We start from the raw sequence: 16,415 nt of genomic DNA, 5'->3' as shown, positions 1-16,415 counted from the left end.
TGTATCTAGTGCAAAACTCACAACTTAGTACTTAACTTTCCTTTTGTGCTGTTTCTGGATGTTCGTGTGACCACACTGGATTTTGGGTGGAGTGTATTTTACATCTCTTCTACTTTGCTCTCATTGTTTACTGGCAGGTATTGGTTAAAATACACAAGAGTTTGTTGCTTCTACCTATCCTTTAAACTGGAAGAGTTGGCTTCAGGTAGAACTAAACATGGCTTAAGGAAGTATAGAGCCTTCATTATACCTCTGTTTAGACTGGCTGCTCTGTAAAATGATAAATGTGGCAAACAGCTTTTCTCTTGTTGGTTTATGACACCTTCAGAAATGCTATATTTAGGGCAGGTCTCACTGTAACACCTGCCCATACTTCAGGGTGTCAAAAGTGTGGCTCAGAGCAATGGGCATTGTAGAGGTCTGTTACTAAAGGGCCCTTGCCCAGTCCTGGTTGCTGGGTGGTAGTTCTTCTGCCTCCCCCAGTCTTTTCACCTATTTGTCTTAAGTCAAGATCTGAGTGAGAAGCTGGGAAAGGGATGGTGGCTTAATTGTTGAAGTCTGTCAAGTGCTTTAGATTAGCATTGTCTGTGCCCTACTGTGAGAGGAGCAGATAGAAATGGAAGCACGTAGGAAGGCAAAGCCGGTCATGTTACTCTCTCCTTAAAACTATTCAGTGTCTTTCTATTGTACAAGATAAAATCCTCAATCTTTAACATGGCCACTAGGGCCCTGCATGATCTGGCCTCCATGACTCTCATCTCTTACTGTTCTCCCTCTTGCTCATTATGCTTCAGCCACTCTGGCTCTTCCCCTATTTTGCCTGGTAAATGCTACTCAGTTCTGAGGTGACAAGGTGACATGTACCACAGTCATTTTCTCAAAGATGTCTTGCCTGACACCACACCTCCACCCTCCTCTGGTCCGAATCATGCATCCCACATGTAATTTGTAATCACTGATTCTGCTTTTTCTATCACTTTATGCCATTGCTTTTTATGGTTTGTAATTACATATCTTTTTGTGTGACTATTTGTTCAAATATTTCCCCCTTCCATAAGGGCAGGGATGCAGTCTGATCTTGCTGTTTTAATGCCATGTCCCTAATTTAAGACCTGGTACACAAGTGAAGCTCAATAAATATTAGTTGAGAAGGAGTGACAGCAGATGTAAAAGTGGATTGTAGGGTTTGGGGGATAGGTGATGAAGGTAGGGTGGCAGAGAGCTGTGGTCAGAGAGAAGTTTACGGGCTAAGCTAGATAGGGAAACTGAGTGCCCTTGGGGGATCCTAGAGACTGAGGACGAGGGTGGTCATGGGCTTGGCAGGGCTTGGCTACATGGCAATCTGTAAAGTCTGTAGAGTGGCTTGGAGACTGGTAGGCAGCCCCTGCCTTCTGTAAGTAACACCATAATAGAATCTTTACCATGTGCCAGACACTGAGTTAAAGCTTTTAAAAGGTAGATATTGCTAACCACTTTTACACTGAAGAAATGAGAAACGTGGAATGTTAACAGTCTCATAAAGGTCAAATAGCTAATAAGTCTCAGAGTTGGGATTCATATCCAGGTGCATTTGATTACCTAGTCCTTGCCTTTAACCCCAGGATCTGTCACCTTCTAGCATGTCTTCCATGTTCCTTCCTTTCCTAAGCCATGTGATGTTAGATCAGAATATCATGCATGAAAATCCATGAACCTCCTCTGAACCCTCATCTCTTCTCTTTTCGGTCTAGTTGTACATCTTTACCAGACTGAATTCTTTATAAAGTCCTTCTTGCATTGTTGTTATATGCCTCCCTGGTAACCTTCAGTGCTTTGTTATCATCACCAAAACACGAACCATGGCCTTGCATGCTGAGCCCTATCCTCCATCTTCCTTGCAAATTTTATTCTCCTTTGCTCTTTTGGTCAAGCCTATGAACCTAGAGTGCTGACACTTCCAGCTCTGAACTGCTCTGGGGTGGTTCTATGTGCTACTCCCCAGGTCTCTATCTTTTACTAGTCCTGTAAAAGCTGCAATCCTGTTCTGCTGCTTGGTAAATGCCCTTGTATATATTCATATAGTTTTTCTCAGTTCGTACACACACACACACACACACACACACACACACACGTAAGATTTTATTGGAGTTCGATTTGCCAACATATAGTATAACACCCAGTGCTCATCCCCTCAAGTGCCCTCCTCAGTGCCCATCACCCAGTCACCCCATCCCCCCCACGCACTTCCCCTTCCACTACCCCTTGTTCGTTTCCCAGAGTTAGGAGTCTCTCGTGTTTTGTCACCCTCTCTAATTTTTCCCACTCATTTTCCCCTTCTTTCCCCTATAATCTCTTTCACTATCCCTTATATTCCCCATATGAGGGAAACCGTATAATGATGGTCCTTCTCCAATTGACTTACTTCACTCAGCATAATACCCTCCACTTCCATCCACGTTGAAGCAAATGGTGGGTATGGCTGAGTAATATTCCATTGTATACATAGACCACAGCTTCTTTATCCATTCTTCTGTCGATGGACACCAAGGCTCCTTCCACAGTTTGGCTATTGTGAACATTGCTGCTATGAACATTGGGGTGCAGGTGTCCCAGCATCTGTTTCACTGCATCTGTATCTTTGGGGTAAATCAAATACCCAGTAGCGCAATTGCTGGGTCGTAGGGTAGCTGTATTTTTAACTCTTTGAGGAACCTCCACACAGTTTTCCAGAGTGGCTGCACCAGTTCACATTCCCACCAACAGTGCAAGAGGGTTCCCCTTTCTTCACATCCTCTCCAACATTTGTTGTTTCCTGTCTTGTTAATTTTCACCATTCTCACTGGTGTGTGAGGTGGTATCTTAATGTGGTTTTGATTTGTATTTCCCTAACGGCAAGTGATGCGGAGCATTTTCTCATGTGCTTGTTGGCCATGTGTATGTATTCTTTGGTGAAATTTCTGTTCATGTCTTTTGCCCATTTCATCTTTGGATCGTTTTGTTTCTTTTTGATAAGTTCTTTATAGATCTTTGATACTAGCCCTTTATCTGATACGTCATTTGCAAATATCTTCTTCCATTCTGTAGGTTGTCTTTTAGTTTTGTTGACTGTTTCTTTTGCTGTGCAGAAGGTTTTTTTTTTTTCCTTTTTTTTTTTTTTTTTTTTTGCAGAAGGTTTTTATCTTAAGTCCCAATAGTTCATTTTTGCTTTAGTTTCCCTTGCCTTCATAGATGTATCTTGCAAGTTGCTGTGGCCAAGTTCAAAAAGGGTGTTGCCTGTGTTCTCTAGGATTTTGATTGATTCTTGTCTCACATTTACATCTTTCATCCAGGCTTTGCACAGTGGCAGTATCATAGCCAATGAAGTTTATCTGAGGCGCGATTATTGCTAGATCCTTCCTCCATTTTGAGTTTATCTTTGTGTATGGTGTAAGAGAATGGTCTAGTTTCATTTTTCTGCATGTGGCTGTCCAATTTTCCCAGCACCATTTATTGAAGAGACTGTCCTTTTTCCAGTGAATATTCTTTCCTGCTTTGTCAAATATTAGTTGACTATAGAGTTGAGGGCCCATTTCTGGGTTCTCTGTTCTGTTCCATTGACCTATGTGTCTGTTTTTGTGCCAGTACCACACTGTCTTGATGATTACAGCTTTGTTTTACTCAGTTCTTAATTTAATTTTACTTTATTATCTTCTACCCCTACCTCCAGTTTAACTAGGAGCTCCTCAAAGCATGATGACTGCATGGTGTATTTCTATTTCCCCATAGCATCTGATTTAGTAGTATAAACATTGTAGATAGTAAATAAATAGTAGTTAAATGAGTAAATAATCCTTGCTCCTGATACTCTGTCTCACTAGTGTTTTGCTTTACATTAATATGTGCTAAAGGTTATCCAGTTTGAAAAACAAAGAAACTATATGATCTTGCATAAAGTTCTGATTGAGGACTTTAACATATTGGGCAGTATATAAACTTTAACGTTCACCTAGATTGAAGTATAAAAATATGGCATATTGACTGCCAATGGAGCAGGGTGTCAGATAAGGCCACAAAAAATATTGGTTATAGTAAAAAAAAAAAAAAGTATAGATGTATACATAGTAACTATGGTCTTTTGTTTTTAGTTTGTGATATGCTACTCAACTTAGTAAATAATGTATATTGCAGAAATAGCTGACTAAGGATATTTAACATTACTTTCAGTATAATGAATGCCCTTGGGAATCAAATAAACATAATCATGATTCACTATATAAAATCAAAGAACTGAACTGTGGATGCAATTTCCCTTAGGCCACTCATGTTTTTCTAATTATATTTTGCTAAGGCTAATTTTAAAATTACTTTGTATTCCCTGAGAGCAGTGTACTTCATATGTCAAGGGGACACACATTTAATAGTCCTGAAAACTATCTGTTAAAGCAAAAAGCTCATTTCCCTCCCAAAGGATCTTTTTTAAGAATCAAAATGCACAATTGTTCTAAAAAATAGTTTAACGAAGTGCATACAATAGCTTAATAGGGCATATAAATTATTTTTTACATTTATCTGGGTTTTCTTTTCCCCTTTCCTTTGTGCTCTAAAACCTAAAGAAAAAAAATTCTTTCAAGGAAATAAATCTGCTATGTATTTACACTGTGTTACACATTGGAATATTAGCTGAAGTTAATGGTAGAGAATGACAGTGTAAATAATAAGAGCATTATCTAAACTGTATGAATGAAATAATGAGTACCCTCATAGGGAACAAATATGACCACAAGGTTTGGGTCCTAGAACTGACTTCTGTTGTGTTACATGAGCTTGAGAAAGTAATTAAATATTCTGTTTCTTCTTCCTTTTCTCTTTTTTAAACCAAAGAATCAGAATGAGAACATAAATCTTTCTTAGTATCCCATCAAGGCATTGTTTAAAAAGTATGTACTAATATTATTGCTAAACACTAAAGGGGGAGAACAGTCAAGATAGTTATGAACTCAGACTCCGAAAGAATAGTGGAAGTTACTTATCTTGTGGTCTTGATCAGCCTCTAGTTGAGAAACAGCTGAAAATGTTGAACCAGGTTCCCTAAAAAAGAAACAGGATGTCTGAAAATTATTTTTCACTGTGGATCACAATTGGTTTTTGTGATCTTACTGTTGTTGTATAGTCAGCTTCATTATTGAGAAAATGATTTCAGCTCCCTTGAAAAAGATTCCAGATAAGCTAATGTGTTTGTGACCTATATTTTTATTTTTTGATATTTTTTTAATGGATATTAAGTACTGTAATGAGGTTTAGTATTCACTTCCCTATGGATGAATTTAGTGAATGATTTAGTCATTAGCCAGCTAAGACTGCTTCCCGGGAATATTTTGAGAACAAGCTTAAGGATGTTTTAAGTTCTTAAGAAAAGGCACTAGAGCTCTATGGAAAAATGGCTGATTCCTTGACTGGGGCGTGGAAGTACAAGATAAGCCAGTAACATCCTATGATGCCAGAAAGCAAGAAAGTCTCCAAACAAGGATGGGGGCATGGTGAGAGGACACAGGTGCTCACTTGAAGGAGCCCAGAGTTAAATATGGGACATTTGAGCTGCAAAGTAAATAATGATAGCAGTGGGTTACAATCCATAGAATAAAATAAAGACCTATGAATCATGCTTAATTTAAATAATTGAAAAAATAAATGGAGGAGAAGGAATGGCTCTTGCTTACATAGAATTCTTATTAATAAATATAGAAGTAATGATAGAAATAGGAAGTAACTGTTGGACAAACACCACAATAGACCAGATACACCTGTGCATGCTTAAGTTAGTAAGTGAAAGTATGGTGACAAATGGGATCTTTGCACAGTCTCAGAATTCTCTTTTCACAAAGATTCTTAGTGATATAAAGGAAAATTACTAACTTTTCAATTGGAGAAACTTAGATACCACATTAAACAAGTGCTCAAAGTTACCATCATCTGTAATGAGATCAGCAGCATGTTATCTCCTAATAAAATGCATTGAAAAGGGTCCAACATCACTTCTTTGGGGATTTTTCCCCATTGTTTTAAATTATATTTTTTATTTTGAAAAAAATTGTAGAGTCACATGTACATTTACAAAAAATACAGAGATTCCATATATCCTTTACCTGCTTTTCCCTAGTGACAGCTATAGTTGTAAAGCAGTTATTCATTATCATAACCAAGATATTGATAGTGATGTGGTCAAATTACAGAACATTTCCATCACTACAAGGATTCCTGTTGTTGCCCTTATATAACCTCACTCCTTTTTTTTTTTTTAAAGATTTATTTACCCCAGAGAGAGGGAGAGCACGTGCTTGAGAGCATGCGAGCAGGGGGAGGGGGAAAGGGAGGGAGAGAATCCCAAGCAGACTCCCTGTTGAGTGGGGAGCCCAATGTAGGGCTTGGTCTCACAACCCCAAGATCATGACCTGAGCTGAAGTCAGGAGTTGGAGGCCCAACCAACTTATCCATACAGGCACCCCAGCCTCACTCTTTTTTAAAATTGGGCTGCTTGTTTTGTTACTGAGTTGTAAGAATTCTTTATATACTCTGAGTCCTATGGAGTTTCCCCTCCAGTCTGTTGATATAGTAAATTATACTGATTTTTTTAGTATTGAAAATTGTGGTAAAATACACATAAAATTTATTATCGTAACTGTTTTAAAGTGTATAATTCAGTGGTATCAACTACATTCATATTGTGGTATAACCATCACCACTGTCCATCTCCAGAAGACTTTTCATCCTATAAAAGTGAAACTCTATACCCATTAAACAGCTCCTTGTTCTCTCTTATCCACTGGCCATCACTATTCTGTTTTCTGCCTATGTGAATTCGTCTAATCTAGGTGGCTCATATAAGTCATATCATGCATGTAGTATTTGTCTTTTGGTGATTGGCTTAATTCACTTAAGTATTTGTCTTTAAGGGTCATCCATGTTGTAGCATGGATTGCCTTACTCTTTAAGCCTAGATAATATTCATTGTATATCTGTTCCACATCTTGTTTTTCCACTGATCGGTCAATAGACAGTTGGGTTGCTTTCACCTTTTGGCTACCGGGAATAATGCTGCTGTGAACATAGTTATGCAACTGCTCTCTTTAAGACCTTGCTTTCATTCCTTTTGGGTATACACCCAGAGGTGAAACTGCTGGATTATATCTAGATTTTTCTTTTACTCTCTCTACTTTCTGTTCTGCAAGTCCTGTCTCTCTCTCAGAATCTTTTCCTTTTAGAGATTGTTAAGTTTTAAAAGTTCTCATCTATTTATTTCTTTAAGTAACATAGTAAACCCTTAATTAAAAGGACTGTCCAGAGAACAGAGTATAGTGGTTATTGAATTTCCTGGCTAAGTGGCCAGATACCCCCTTTGTTTCAGTCCTTGCTTTTGCAGTGTGTTAGTTCATTTTTTTTTGCCCTTAGTAAGTACAGTATAGCAGACATAATTGAATTTCTCTGATAATTCAGGATCTTGTGATACTTCAGGGCTATCATTACAAACATAGACTCTCAGTATAGTATACCACAAGGCAGACGTTACTGGGGAGTGGAGCAAAGTACAAACCCTTCTGGACTCTTTACAAAACCAAATCCTTAATAGAGTTTGTTTTCTCCTGTTAATTATGTGTTTATAAGAAAAGCAGTATAGTATTTATATCATAATTGGTGTTTGAAAGATGTTTACTAAACCTACTTTCTCATCTGGCCATCTTTACTGTTTTTTTATTTTTAATTTTTTTTTCATCTTTACTGTTTTTTTTTCTTCTGTGCCTTCCTCTATGCATCTGTATCCCCATGCCACCAGATAATGGGCTGTCACCTTAGCTCAGAGTAAGCATATTTAATAGGTGTAACTTACAGAAGCAGATGGGATCTGGAATGCAGTATTCTGCACATCTTTGTCTCCCAGCTGCATTTCTCTTTTGCTACACTTCAAGGAAGAAAAACAGAGCTTTGGAGAAGACAGGACTAGAGAAAGAAAGACATAGAAGAACTGAGATGAGGAGAAAGAGCAAAGAATTCTTGAAGAAGCACAAAGGAGGAAAAGAGGGTAGGGCCACGTGGGGTAAGTGAGAGTAGGACAGAGTGGTTACAAAAGTCCCAAAGTCAAGCTTAATGGAGTCCCTCCTCCTGTGGCCTAAATAAACCCTGAACCCTGTGAGTCTAAGGAAGAACTTCTGTAAACTTCTACAGATGTGACAAGTGGATAACTAAACCAAAGGTCACTTGGGCCAGAATGAACTTCATGAGCATCCTATTGCAGGCATTTCTTGAGTGCCTGTCATCCACAACCTCGTGAATTCAGTCACCACCAGTCCAGCAACCAAGAATAGAAAAGACCAACCTCCGCTCTGTGAACATAAGGAGAGTGGTCCCCCAAGTTTTGCAAGTAGTCCCTTCTCTGCCCTTGCAGGATATGTCTTTGTATTTCTCTTGGGGCTAGAGGATTGGAGGGGAGGCTCAAAGTTCTGCCTTCTTTTCCCCTTCGGCTGATAATGCCTGTGATGCTTGGATGTGGAGGTCCTATTATACCAAACTATTAGTCCTGTTGATTTGAACTTTTCTTGGAAAGTAGTAATGCTATACTATCTTTACAGATAATAAAGAAATAAAGATAACTGGCATATTTGAGGGGCTCCTGGGTGGCTCAGTTGGTTAAGCATCTGTCGTCAGCTCAGATCATAGTCCCAGAGTCCTGGGATCGAGCCCCATGTCAGGCTTGCTGCTCATCGGGGAGCTTGCTTCTACCTCTCTCTCTCTGCCATTCCCCTACTTGTGCTCTCTGTCAAATAATAAAGTCTTTAAAAAAAAAGATAACTGGTATATTTGAAACATAGTTCCCCAGGGAGGTGTGATGGGTTCTTCTCACTTGTATTTTTATCAGACCATATTGGGTTTGCATGATATATGTCCAGGCTTCAAAGCAGACCTAGGAACCCAAAGGCTTAACAGTTTTAAATGTACCTTTTCTGTGTGTTACTCCAGAATGAAGCTGAATGTATTTTTTGAGGAATCTAATTATAACAACTAAGCCTACATTTTGTACAATAGGAAACAAATAAAAAATATAGGTAGGCTGATTGATCTTAATAGATTACTGATGTTGCACTATTTATGGCCTAGTTTGCTGCTCACATTTCTGATCTGAAATTACTGTTCTTCCAAAGCCTAAATAAGTTGTTAAAACGTCTAAGGTAGTTTTCCTTACGATGTGATTTCTGTCCTAGAATTTCCAGTGTGACCAAGAAATAAACAGGAGCAGGTGCCATGCACAATGAGTGAGTTGCTTAGAAAGAGACACCCATGAGGCAGTAGTTCTCAGCCAGGGCGATTCTGACCCCTAAGAGTCTATGGCAATATCTGGAGACAGTTTTGATTGTCATAGCCTGCAGAGGAGGTGCAGGCTTCTAAATGGGTAGATGTCAGGGATGCTGCTAAACACCCTACAGTGTATAGGACAGCCCCCTACAACAAGGAATTATCTGGTCTAAAATAGCAATAGTGCTAAGGTTAAAAAGCACTGTCATAAATACGCAGAAGATACAGTGTGTACTGATTGATAATCAACTGTATTAGGAAAAACCCAAGATGGTGCCGACAAGTTGTTGCTGCTTTGTCTGAGTTTTTCAGATTTGGCTTTTTGTTTGTTTGTTTTATTTCCAAATTTCTATTTTGAAGTCATTTTAGATGTACAGACTCCTCTCTGTTTCCTTAGCACTTGCTAAGGAAAGTGGCTTAGAGGCTTGCAAAATGTTGAGTGAAGTAAAAGAGAAAGAAGAAAGAGACACATTAGGAACAAATCTATTTAGGGTTCTCTTCCATGATGAACTATGTGAAACCCTGCTCAGAGCAGAAAGTTTGGAGATAAGCTTCTTGGTTTCCTGGAAACACCTAGTCGGTCATCCCCTACACCATTCCTACCCTTGCTTCTGCTGGCTTGGGTTGTTCAGTGCTAGTGGAGTGGTGGCAGGGAGAACATCTCTTTATTGGGCCATGGATGAGCTTGGGTCTTGAAAGAGATAATTTAACACTTTATTACCTTGCCCCAGCCATTGCTGGTAGCTAGACAACTCTGTAGACCATTACCTATTAAATGTGTGCATATATATATTCTGATTAAAACAGAAACCTAAAATGTGAAAGTTTTCTGTAATCCTGATAATAAATTGGTATATAGCCCTTCAGTTTTTAAATGTATATATTAACACATATGTTAATACTTAATTATTAAAGATAGAATGGAATTAGAATTTTATAGTATGCTATTTTATAGCATGTTTTTTACCATACTATATGGTGGGCATTTGGTACTATAGTGTGAAGGGTAGAACATTGAAAATTGTCTATAAAATAAATATTTTAGTGTATACCCACTTCAGAGATATTAGAAAGACATAAATTAAAACTTACAGTGTGTTGAGTTTCTTAGATGAAAATACCATAATGTTATTATGTACTATGCTGTATTTTTCATTGATTATAACAATGTTGAATGATTCTGTTACTGGTTTCTTTTGATGTTAAAATATTTTTTAAAACATCTGAGTCCTCAGAAAGAAACTGGTATAGCTACGTTAATGTAGTTTGTGTTATACTCTTAGAGTTTAACCGCTTTTTTGTGTTCCCCACAGGTAAATATGTGTATCAGCCTATGACCCCTGTGGAGCAGCTTCCAAGCACTGAGATTCCTGCAAAGCCTCGAGAACCCACAAACACCATTCAGATCTCAGTGTCACTCACTGAACACTTTTTGAAATTTGCATCTGTCTTCCAGCCACCCCTACCCCCTGACTCACCAAGGTACTGTATGATCTCAGACCTCTTTATCGACAACTATCAGGTTAAATGTATTAATGGGAAGATGTGTTATGTGCAGAAGCAGCCAACGCCGCATTCCCACAAAATGAGCCCTGAGGAGGTCTCTGCACACGATGCCTTAATTTCAAGAGAGAGCAATACACCAAAAATAGATCACTGCTCTTCTCCCTCGAGTTCTGAGGACTCCGGGATCAATGCGATCGGGGCTCACTATGTGGAATCGTGTGATGAGGACACGGAAGAAGGAGCAGAACTGAGTTCAGAGGAAGATTACAGTCCAGAGAGCAGCTGGGAGCCGGATGAGTGCACCCTTCTCTCCCCCTCGCAGTCTGATCTGGAAGTGATTGAGACAATAGAAACCACCGTGTGAGAGTCGAAGCAGGAAGCCATGGCCTCTGATCCATGCTGAGCTTTTGTACTTTTGCCTGATGGATCCTTTTTCCAATGCAGTTGGTATTTTCTACCCCTAACAACCATCTGCTGATTAGCATCACTCTTACATTAGTCTTATAACTGAAACATTCTTTTTCTTATAAATGGTTTTCTTTTGTATCTCGACTTATTTTCTATGTAGCATCTGGTGTCATGAATTGTGACCCAGCCTTAATTTCACGGGGAACTTCGAAAGCAATGACGTGATGATGGCAGAGTATCATGGATCAGGTTGAGGAGCTACCCGGAGTGAAGGAGGCAGTGAAGGAGCCAGTTCTTCACACACACACACACACACACACACACACACAGCCCTCTAGGCCTTCCTCTTGCGTGCTGACAGGGATCCTTCCCCTGCTAGGGTCATATGGGAATCAGCTCATGAGAGGGGAACAGAGAGGGCACCAGTAGGTGCCATTCTGTCCCTTTTCCCTTCTTCCCACCACCTGCATGGGTCTGGGCCACTGTTGCCTCGGCTTACTTTTGGAGGTTCCCGAAGACCCCGTTCAACGCCTAGTTATGGCCAGTGGTCGCATACTGTGCATGATCTGGGGTGGAGCTAGACCTTCACTGAAGAAGAGCTGACAGCTGCAGTTTCATGTTCAGTCCAGCTTTAGCTGAGTGCTCCACTCTGCAGGGTGCAGCATGGGCATGCAGACTGAATGAGCCCTGACTCCTGACAGGAGGGGGTCCACGGTCCAACAGAGGACTGGGCCAACGCATGCAGGTCACGGGATCCAGAGTGCTCTGGGAACCCAGGGCAAGGAGAGAGAGATTAGGCTTGCCCTGGAGAATGTGTTGCAGCATTCAAGCTAGCCTCTTGGGTGGGTTCCTCAGCATTTCCCTGTTTTCTTAGTTGTTCTTCAAATCTGGGGAAAACTTTTAGGAAGTTATATAGGTATTATATTTAGGAGGCAGCCACATCTGACGTCTTAAGAAAAAAAAATCAATAATAGTTTTAGTTAGCATGGAAATGCTAAAGACAGCAGTCCTTTAGGGATTAGGAATGAATCTAATAGGTTTGATTAATTCTGCTTCGTTTGGTTGTATGAAGCATTAGAATGGCTTAGGTGAGAAAATGGAATAGAATTCAGTATGATGCATGGATTTTTTAATGCAAATGCAAAAGCAGTTGAAATAGTGTGCTGCTAAGTCAGGAGAAAATATTTTGTGTAATATTCACTTTACTACAGTAATAGTCATAGTCTGTTGTACATGTTCTCTTTTCTCTCACAAAATAGTGAATAACACTTTCTTATTTAGCTCTCTTCAGAATTCTCCTAATTTGCATTTATATAAGGTGTTTTTGTGTGAGTTGCTTATCTGCCATTTCTCCAAATCTGCCTTCTGTGAGGCGTAGTTAAGAATCCAGGAAGTTTAAAATATGGCCCTAATGAAACTAGAACTATCAAAGGTGGGGATAGAGAAATATTTCTTATATCTTAACCATGAGCGTGCTCTTGTGGCATTATCTCATGCTCTGTCCTCATTTTTGCACATTTCTTCTTTGTCACGTTAGTTTGTATTTTAAGAAATAAGAAGAGGCCCATTGTGTTCTTGCCTGAAGCCTCCATTTGGCATCCTTCACAAATCACTGTAGGCAGAGTCTGCTTTCTTAGTTGTATCTGTAGTTCTAAAGTGATTTCTAAGCGCTCCGTTAGGTTTAGGTGCCCAAAACATCCCTAGGGTTTAGAAAGCAGAGGATGCATATTCCTTTGAAAACAGTGTTAGTTAAAACTTCCTATGCTAGATGAGAATGCAGCATAAAGTTCCTGCTACCAAAACTTAGAGTCAACTAGTCTAACCAGGAAGGTGGTGAGAGGGGCTCCAGAACAGCAGGGTACAGGAAAGGGCAGGTGGAGGCAGGGGTGGGGAGAGGGGCTTCCCTGGCCCAGATGGCTGGGGGATAGACATCTGATGGGCCTGCCCGAGTCCTCAGTGCCTCCCATGGTGGAGAAGCCAGCTGAAGGGGAGGGCATGAAGCCCAATCCTTTGAGCCGAGCAGTGTAGCCAGCCGCTGTGTACTCAGGGTTGTAGCAGCAACATCAGGTTGTGTGTACCTGCCCTGGGGGGGAGCTAACTGAAGCCCCCCGGGGGGCCAGATGGAAGGTATTCTTTCTCTACACCTTTCCTATCAGTTCGAAACTCTGGGCGCACATTCCCCTTCATTAAACTGATTGGAGTCAACCACCAGGTCTCCAAAGCCATGGAAATATGTGGTCACAGGGCTGTGACCTGAAGCTGGCTGTGTCAGGGCCAGAGCCTTTATCAGTAACATCTATGACTTTGGCCTAGGTTCCTCTTTTTTAAACTCCTGAACTGCCAGTCAGATTACCCATGATTTTAATGGAATTTTTGGATTTAATAATGGTTGATAATCACTTTAAATATTTGCACAATCTCTTTGTAATTAAAACTCACTAAGCTTCACTTGCTACTATTTTATAGAATTGGAGATATTCCATTGGATTCTAAATATCAGATGCTCCTGGATCTAAAAATAGCCTTTTCTAAACAAGCACAAGCAAGAATTTCTTTGTCCTGGCACTGTTAATAATTCTCTGAAAATCATATATATGATTGAACCAGAATTGTTTCTTTTTGCTTGCATTCCAAAAACAACTGATAAGGATATAAAAATGTATATTTACAACTTAAATTCTAGGCCTATCTGTTATATATTATATAAAGGAATTTCTCTGTAAACCTGATATTATATTGCTCATTTGTATAAGCATATTTATAGGCACTTTAGAAAATGTTTAGACTGCGATGTGTATTATAGACCTCAAACACAGTCATGTTAAGTAGTGTTTTGGTTAATACTTATACATGAAAACTTTATAGTGTGAGTTTGCTCACTGAGAGCAAAGAGTTGGGTTGTGTGGATGGAGAAACTGCTTTTGGGGGTTTTGATGTAAACCTGGCACACCATTCCCACTACCTGAAAGTTGGTGTAAAGGCTGTTAGGTGGAAGATGCAAAGTAAGTCCTGTATGGAATTTAGCTTTCTTATCAAACCAATATTTATTTTAGAATTTTGAAGTTTCAAATATGCTCATAACTTTTATGAGAAAAGACAAAACAATTAAAATGCTTTTGTGGTTAAAACTATTTGGTACATTAACAAATATGGCTTTACAGTCAAATTAGGTATTTTTTTACCTTGTAATTTTTAAGAATTGAAGAATTTGAGGAAAACCCTGGAGAAAAATCAGTTGTTTTCCTAGAAGAGGAAGACATGTACTTCAAGGTAATACAAAACCAAAACAAATGAAACCACCTAAACCAAAACAAAACCATGAAGTGGTTGTCCTGAAGTAGCTTTTGGATTTGATCTAGGATTTGATACTGTTTTAGGACTGGTGGTTTTATTTTTATTTTTTATTTTTTTTATTTTTTTTTTTTATTTTTTTTGGTGGTTTTATTTTTTAACCTCCACTTCCTGGCCTATTTGAAACCATTCTCTTGGGATTAATCATAACAAACTCCTTTTATACAAATTTCTCTATTTGGGTAACAGGACACCACCTATTTTAGAAAGCTGTCAAAATACCCAGATATGTTTGGCGCTATAAATACGCCAGGCAAGGAAAAAAAAGCACAAGTTAAACTAATATTTATACGTCAGCTCTTGATTTCTTTTCCATCTTGATTGCAAAGTTGTATTGACATGTTTTGGCTTTTTACAGGTGGGAAATATTTTAACGGTTTTCTGTCCTACTCCCATCTCCAGACAGGAGGTGGGAGCCAGAGCTGAGGAGGCCAGTTGCATTTTAGGCTTTTTGGTAAATAATATGTGCCTCTTGCCACTGGGGAGAAGGCAGAGGGAAAGAAGTAGGAGTTCTACTGGCTCTATTGTTGCTTTGAATTCCAGGGATGTCAGTATTTCTCACCTCCAAACAGAAGTATAAGGGCACTTCTCAGAATTAATTTTGGAACTATTTACCTTTTAAAAATGTTATGTCACTGCTCCCTTTCATTACTCTGGGGCATGGAGAGTTGACTGTACTGCGTGTGAAAGGGCCATGCTTCTGTTAGTGCTTTGAGTTCTTTGGGTTCTGTTTAGACTGAAGCAGTGCTCTTAGTATGAACAGGTTCTGAAAGCAAATCATCACTAGAGGCTTTAATACTGAGCTTCCATATCATTGTGTCCACATTCACTTTTTAAGGCTGTTCATACCTTGCAATATCCAGTTACTGTGCTATGCTAGTTTTTGCACCTGTCTGCTTTAAAGTTTTAAGCACAATGTTGACCCTTCTGTAATTTCCTAAAATTATATTGTTTTCCTACAGACAGCTCAACTTTCCTTTGTGTAGAATACTTTAGGAAAATACTTACTTGTAAAATAAATGTAATTTTTTCTTTTGTACCAGCACAAATCTGATATTTTGGAGTTTGGAATATTCTCTCCCCCTGCTTTCTTCCTCGGGGAGCTTCCTTCTGGTTTAAGTAACACATTGTGAACTAAACAAAACAAAAACCAAAACCCGCACTTGTGAAATGTGAAACACGTATTGAGTGCTTGCTTTGTGCCAGGAAATACGCAGTTTACATCATTATTACACTTAGACTTTACAACAACTATGAAGCGCAGGTGAGTATTATGACCCATGTTGGTCATACGGTCAACTGCTCACAACAACTCCCAGAACACTTTGTAACAAGAACTTTTTTGTTGTCTACATCATTTTATACTAATAAAACTTAGATTCCCCTACAGTCTTTTAGTTCAGCAAAGCCACAGCTTTGTATTTGGTTTACACAGGCCATGTGAGACAGTTCTAACCACAGGTCCTTGGGGGTGCAGTCGCTTCATCACCAAGGCACAGGGTCCAGACCTCAGCGTGGCAAATCCAGAGGCTCGATTCTTTAATTCACACCTAAAAAAGAGCAGCTCCTGGGGTTGGATTTCATTGAATAACCTTCCTAGAGACTGCTGAATAAATTGACATGTCAGTATTAACAGTGGCATTATTGTTTTTTTTTTTAAGATTTTATTTATTCGTGAGGGACACAGAGAAAGAGAGGCAGAGGGAGAAGCAGGCCCCATGCAGGGAGCCCGACGTGGGACTCGATCCCGGGTCTCCAGGATCATGCCCTGGGCGGAAGGCGGCGCTAAACCTCTCAGCCACCCCGGCTGCCGGCGTTATTATTACTAATTCTAGCCAAGCTTCCTGCTT

General features: G+C 39.5%; 1 protein-coding gene across 1 annotated transcript in view; it reads left to right on the top strand.

Moving 5' to 3' along the window:
* C34H3orf70 (chromosome 34 C3orf70 homolog) overlaps window positions 1-16,198 on the top strand; it is a 78,701-nt gene extending 62,503 nt beyond the window's left edge. Inside the window, exon 2 of the mRNA XM_038583608.1 lies at window positions 10,614-16,198. Within this exon, the coding sequence (XP_038439536.1) occupies window positions 10,614-11,170 (557 nt within the window). The 3' untranslated portion in view covers window positions 11,171-16,198. The remainder of the gene's footprint in view (window positions 1-10,613) is intronic.
* The last annotated feature ends 217 nt before the right edge of the window (window positions 16,199-16,415 follow it).

The sequence above is a fragment of the Canis lupus genome, chromosome 34 (assembly GCF_011100685.1).
Source record: "Canis lupus familiaris isolate Mischka breed German Shepherd chromosome 34, alternate assembly UU_Cfam_GSD_1.0, whole genome shotgun sequence".
NCBI classification, from domain to species: domain Eukaryota; kingdom Metazoa; phylum Chordata; class Mammalia; order Carnivora; family Canidae; genus Canis; species Canis lupus.
This window is presented reverse-complemented; position numbering and strand designations above follow the sequence as displayed.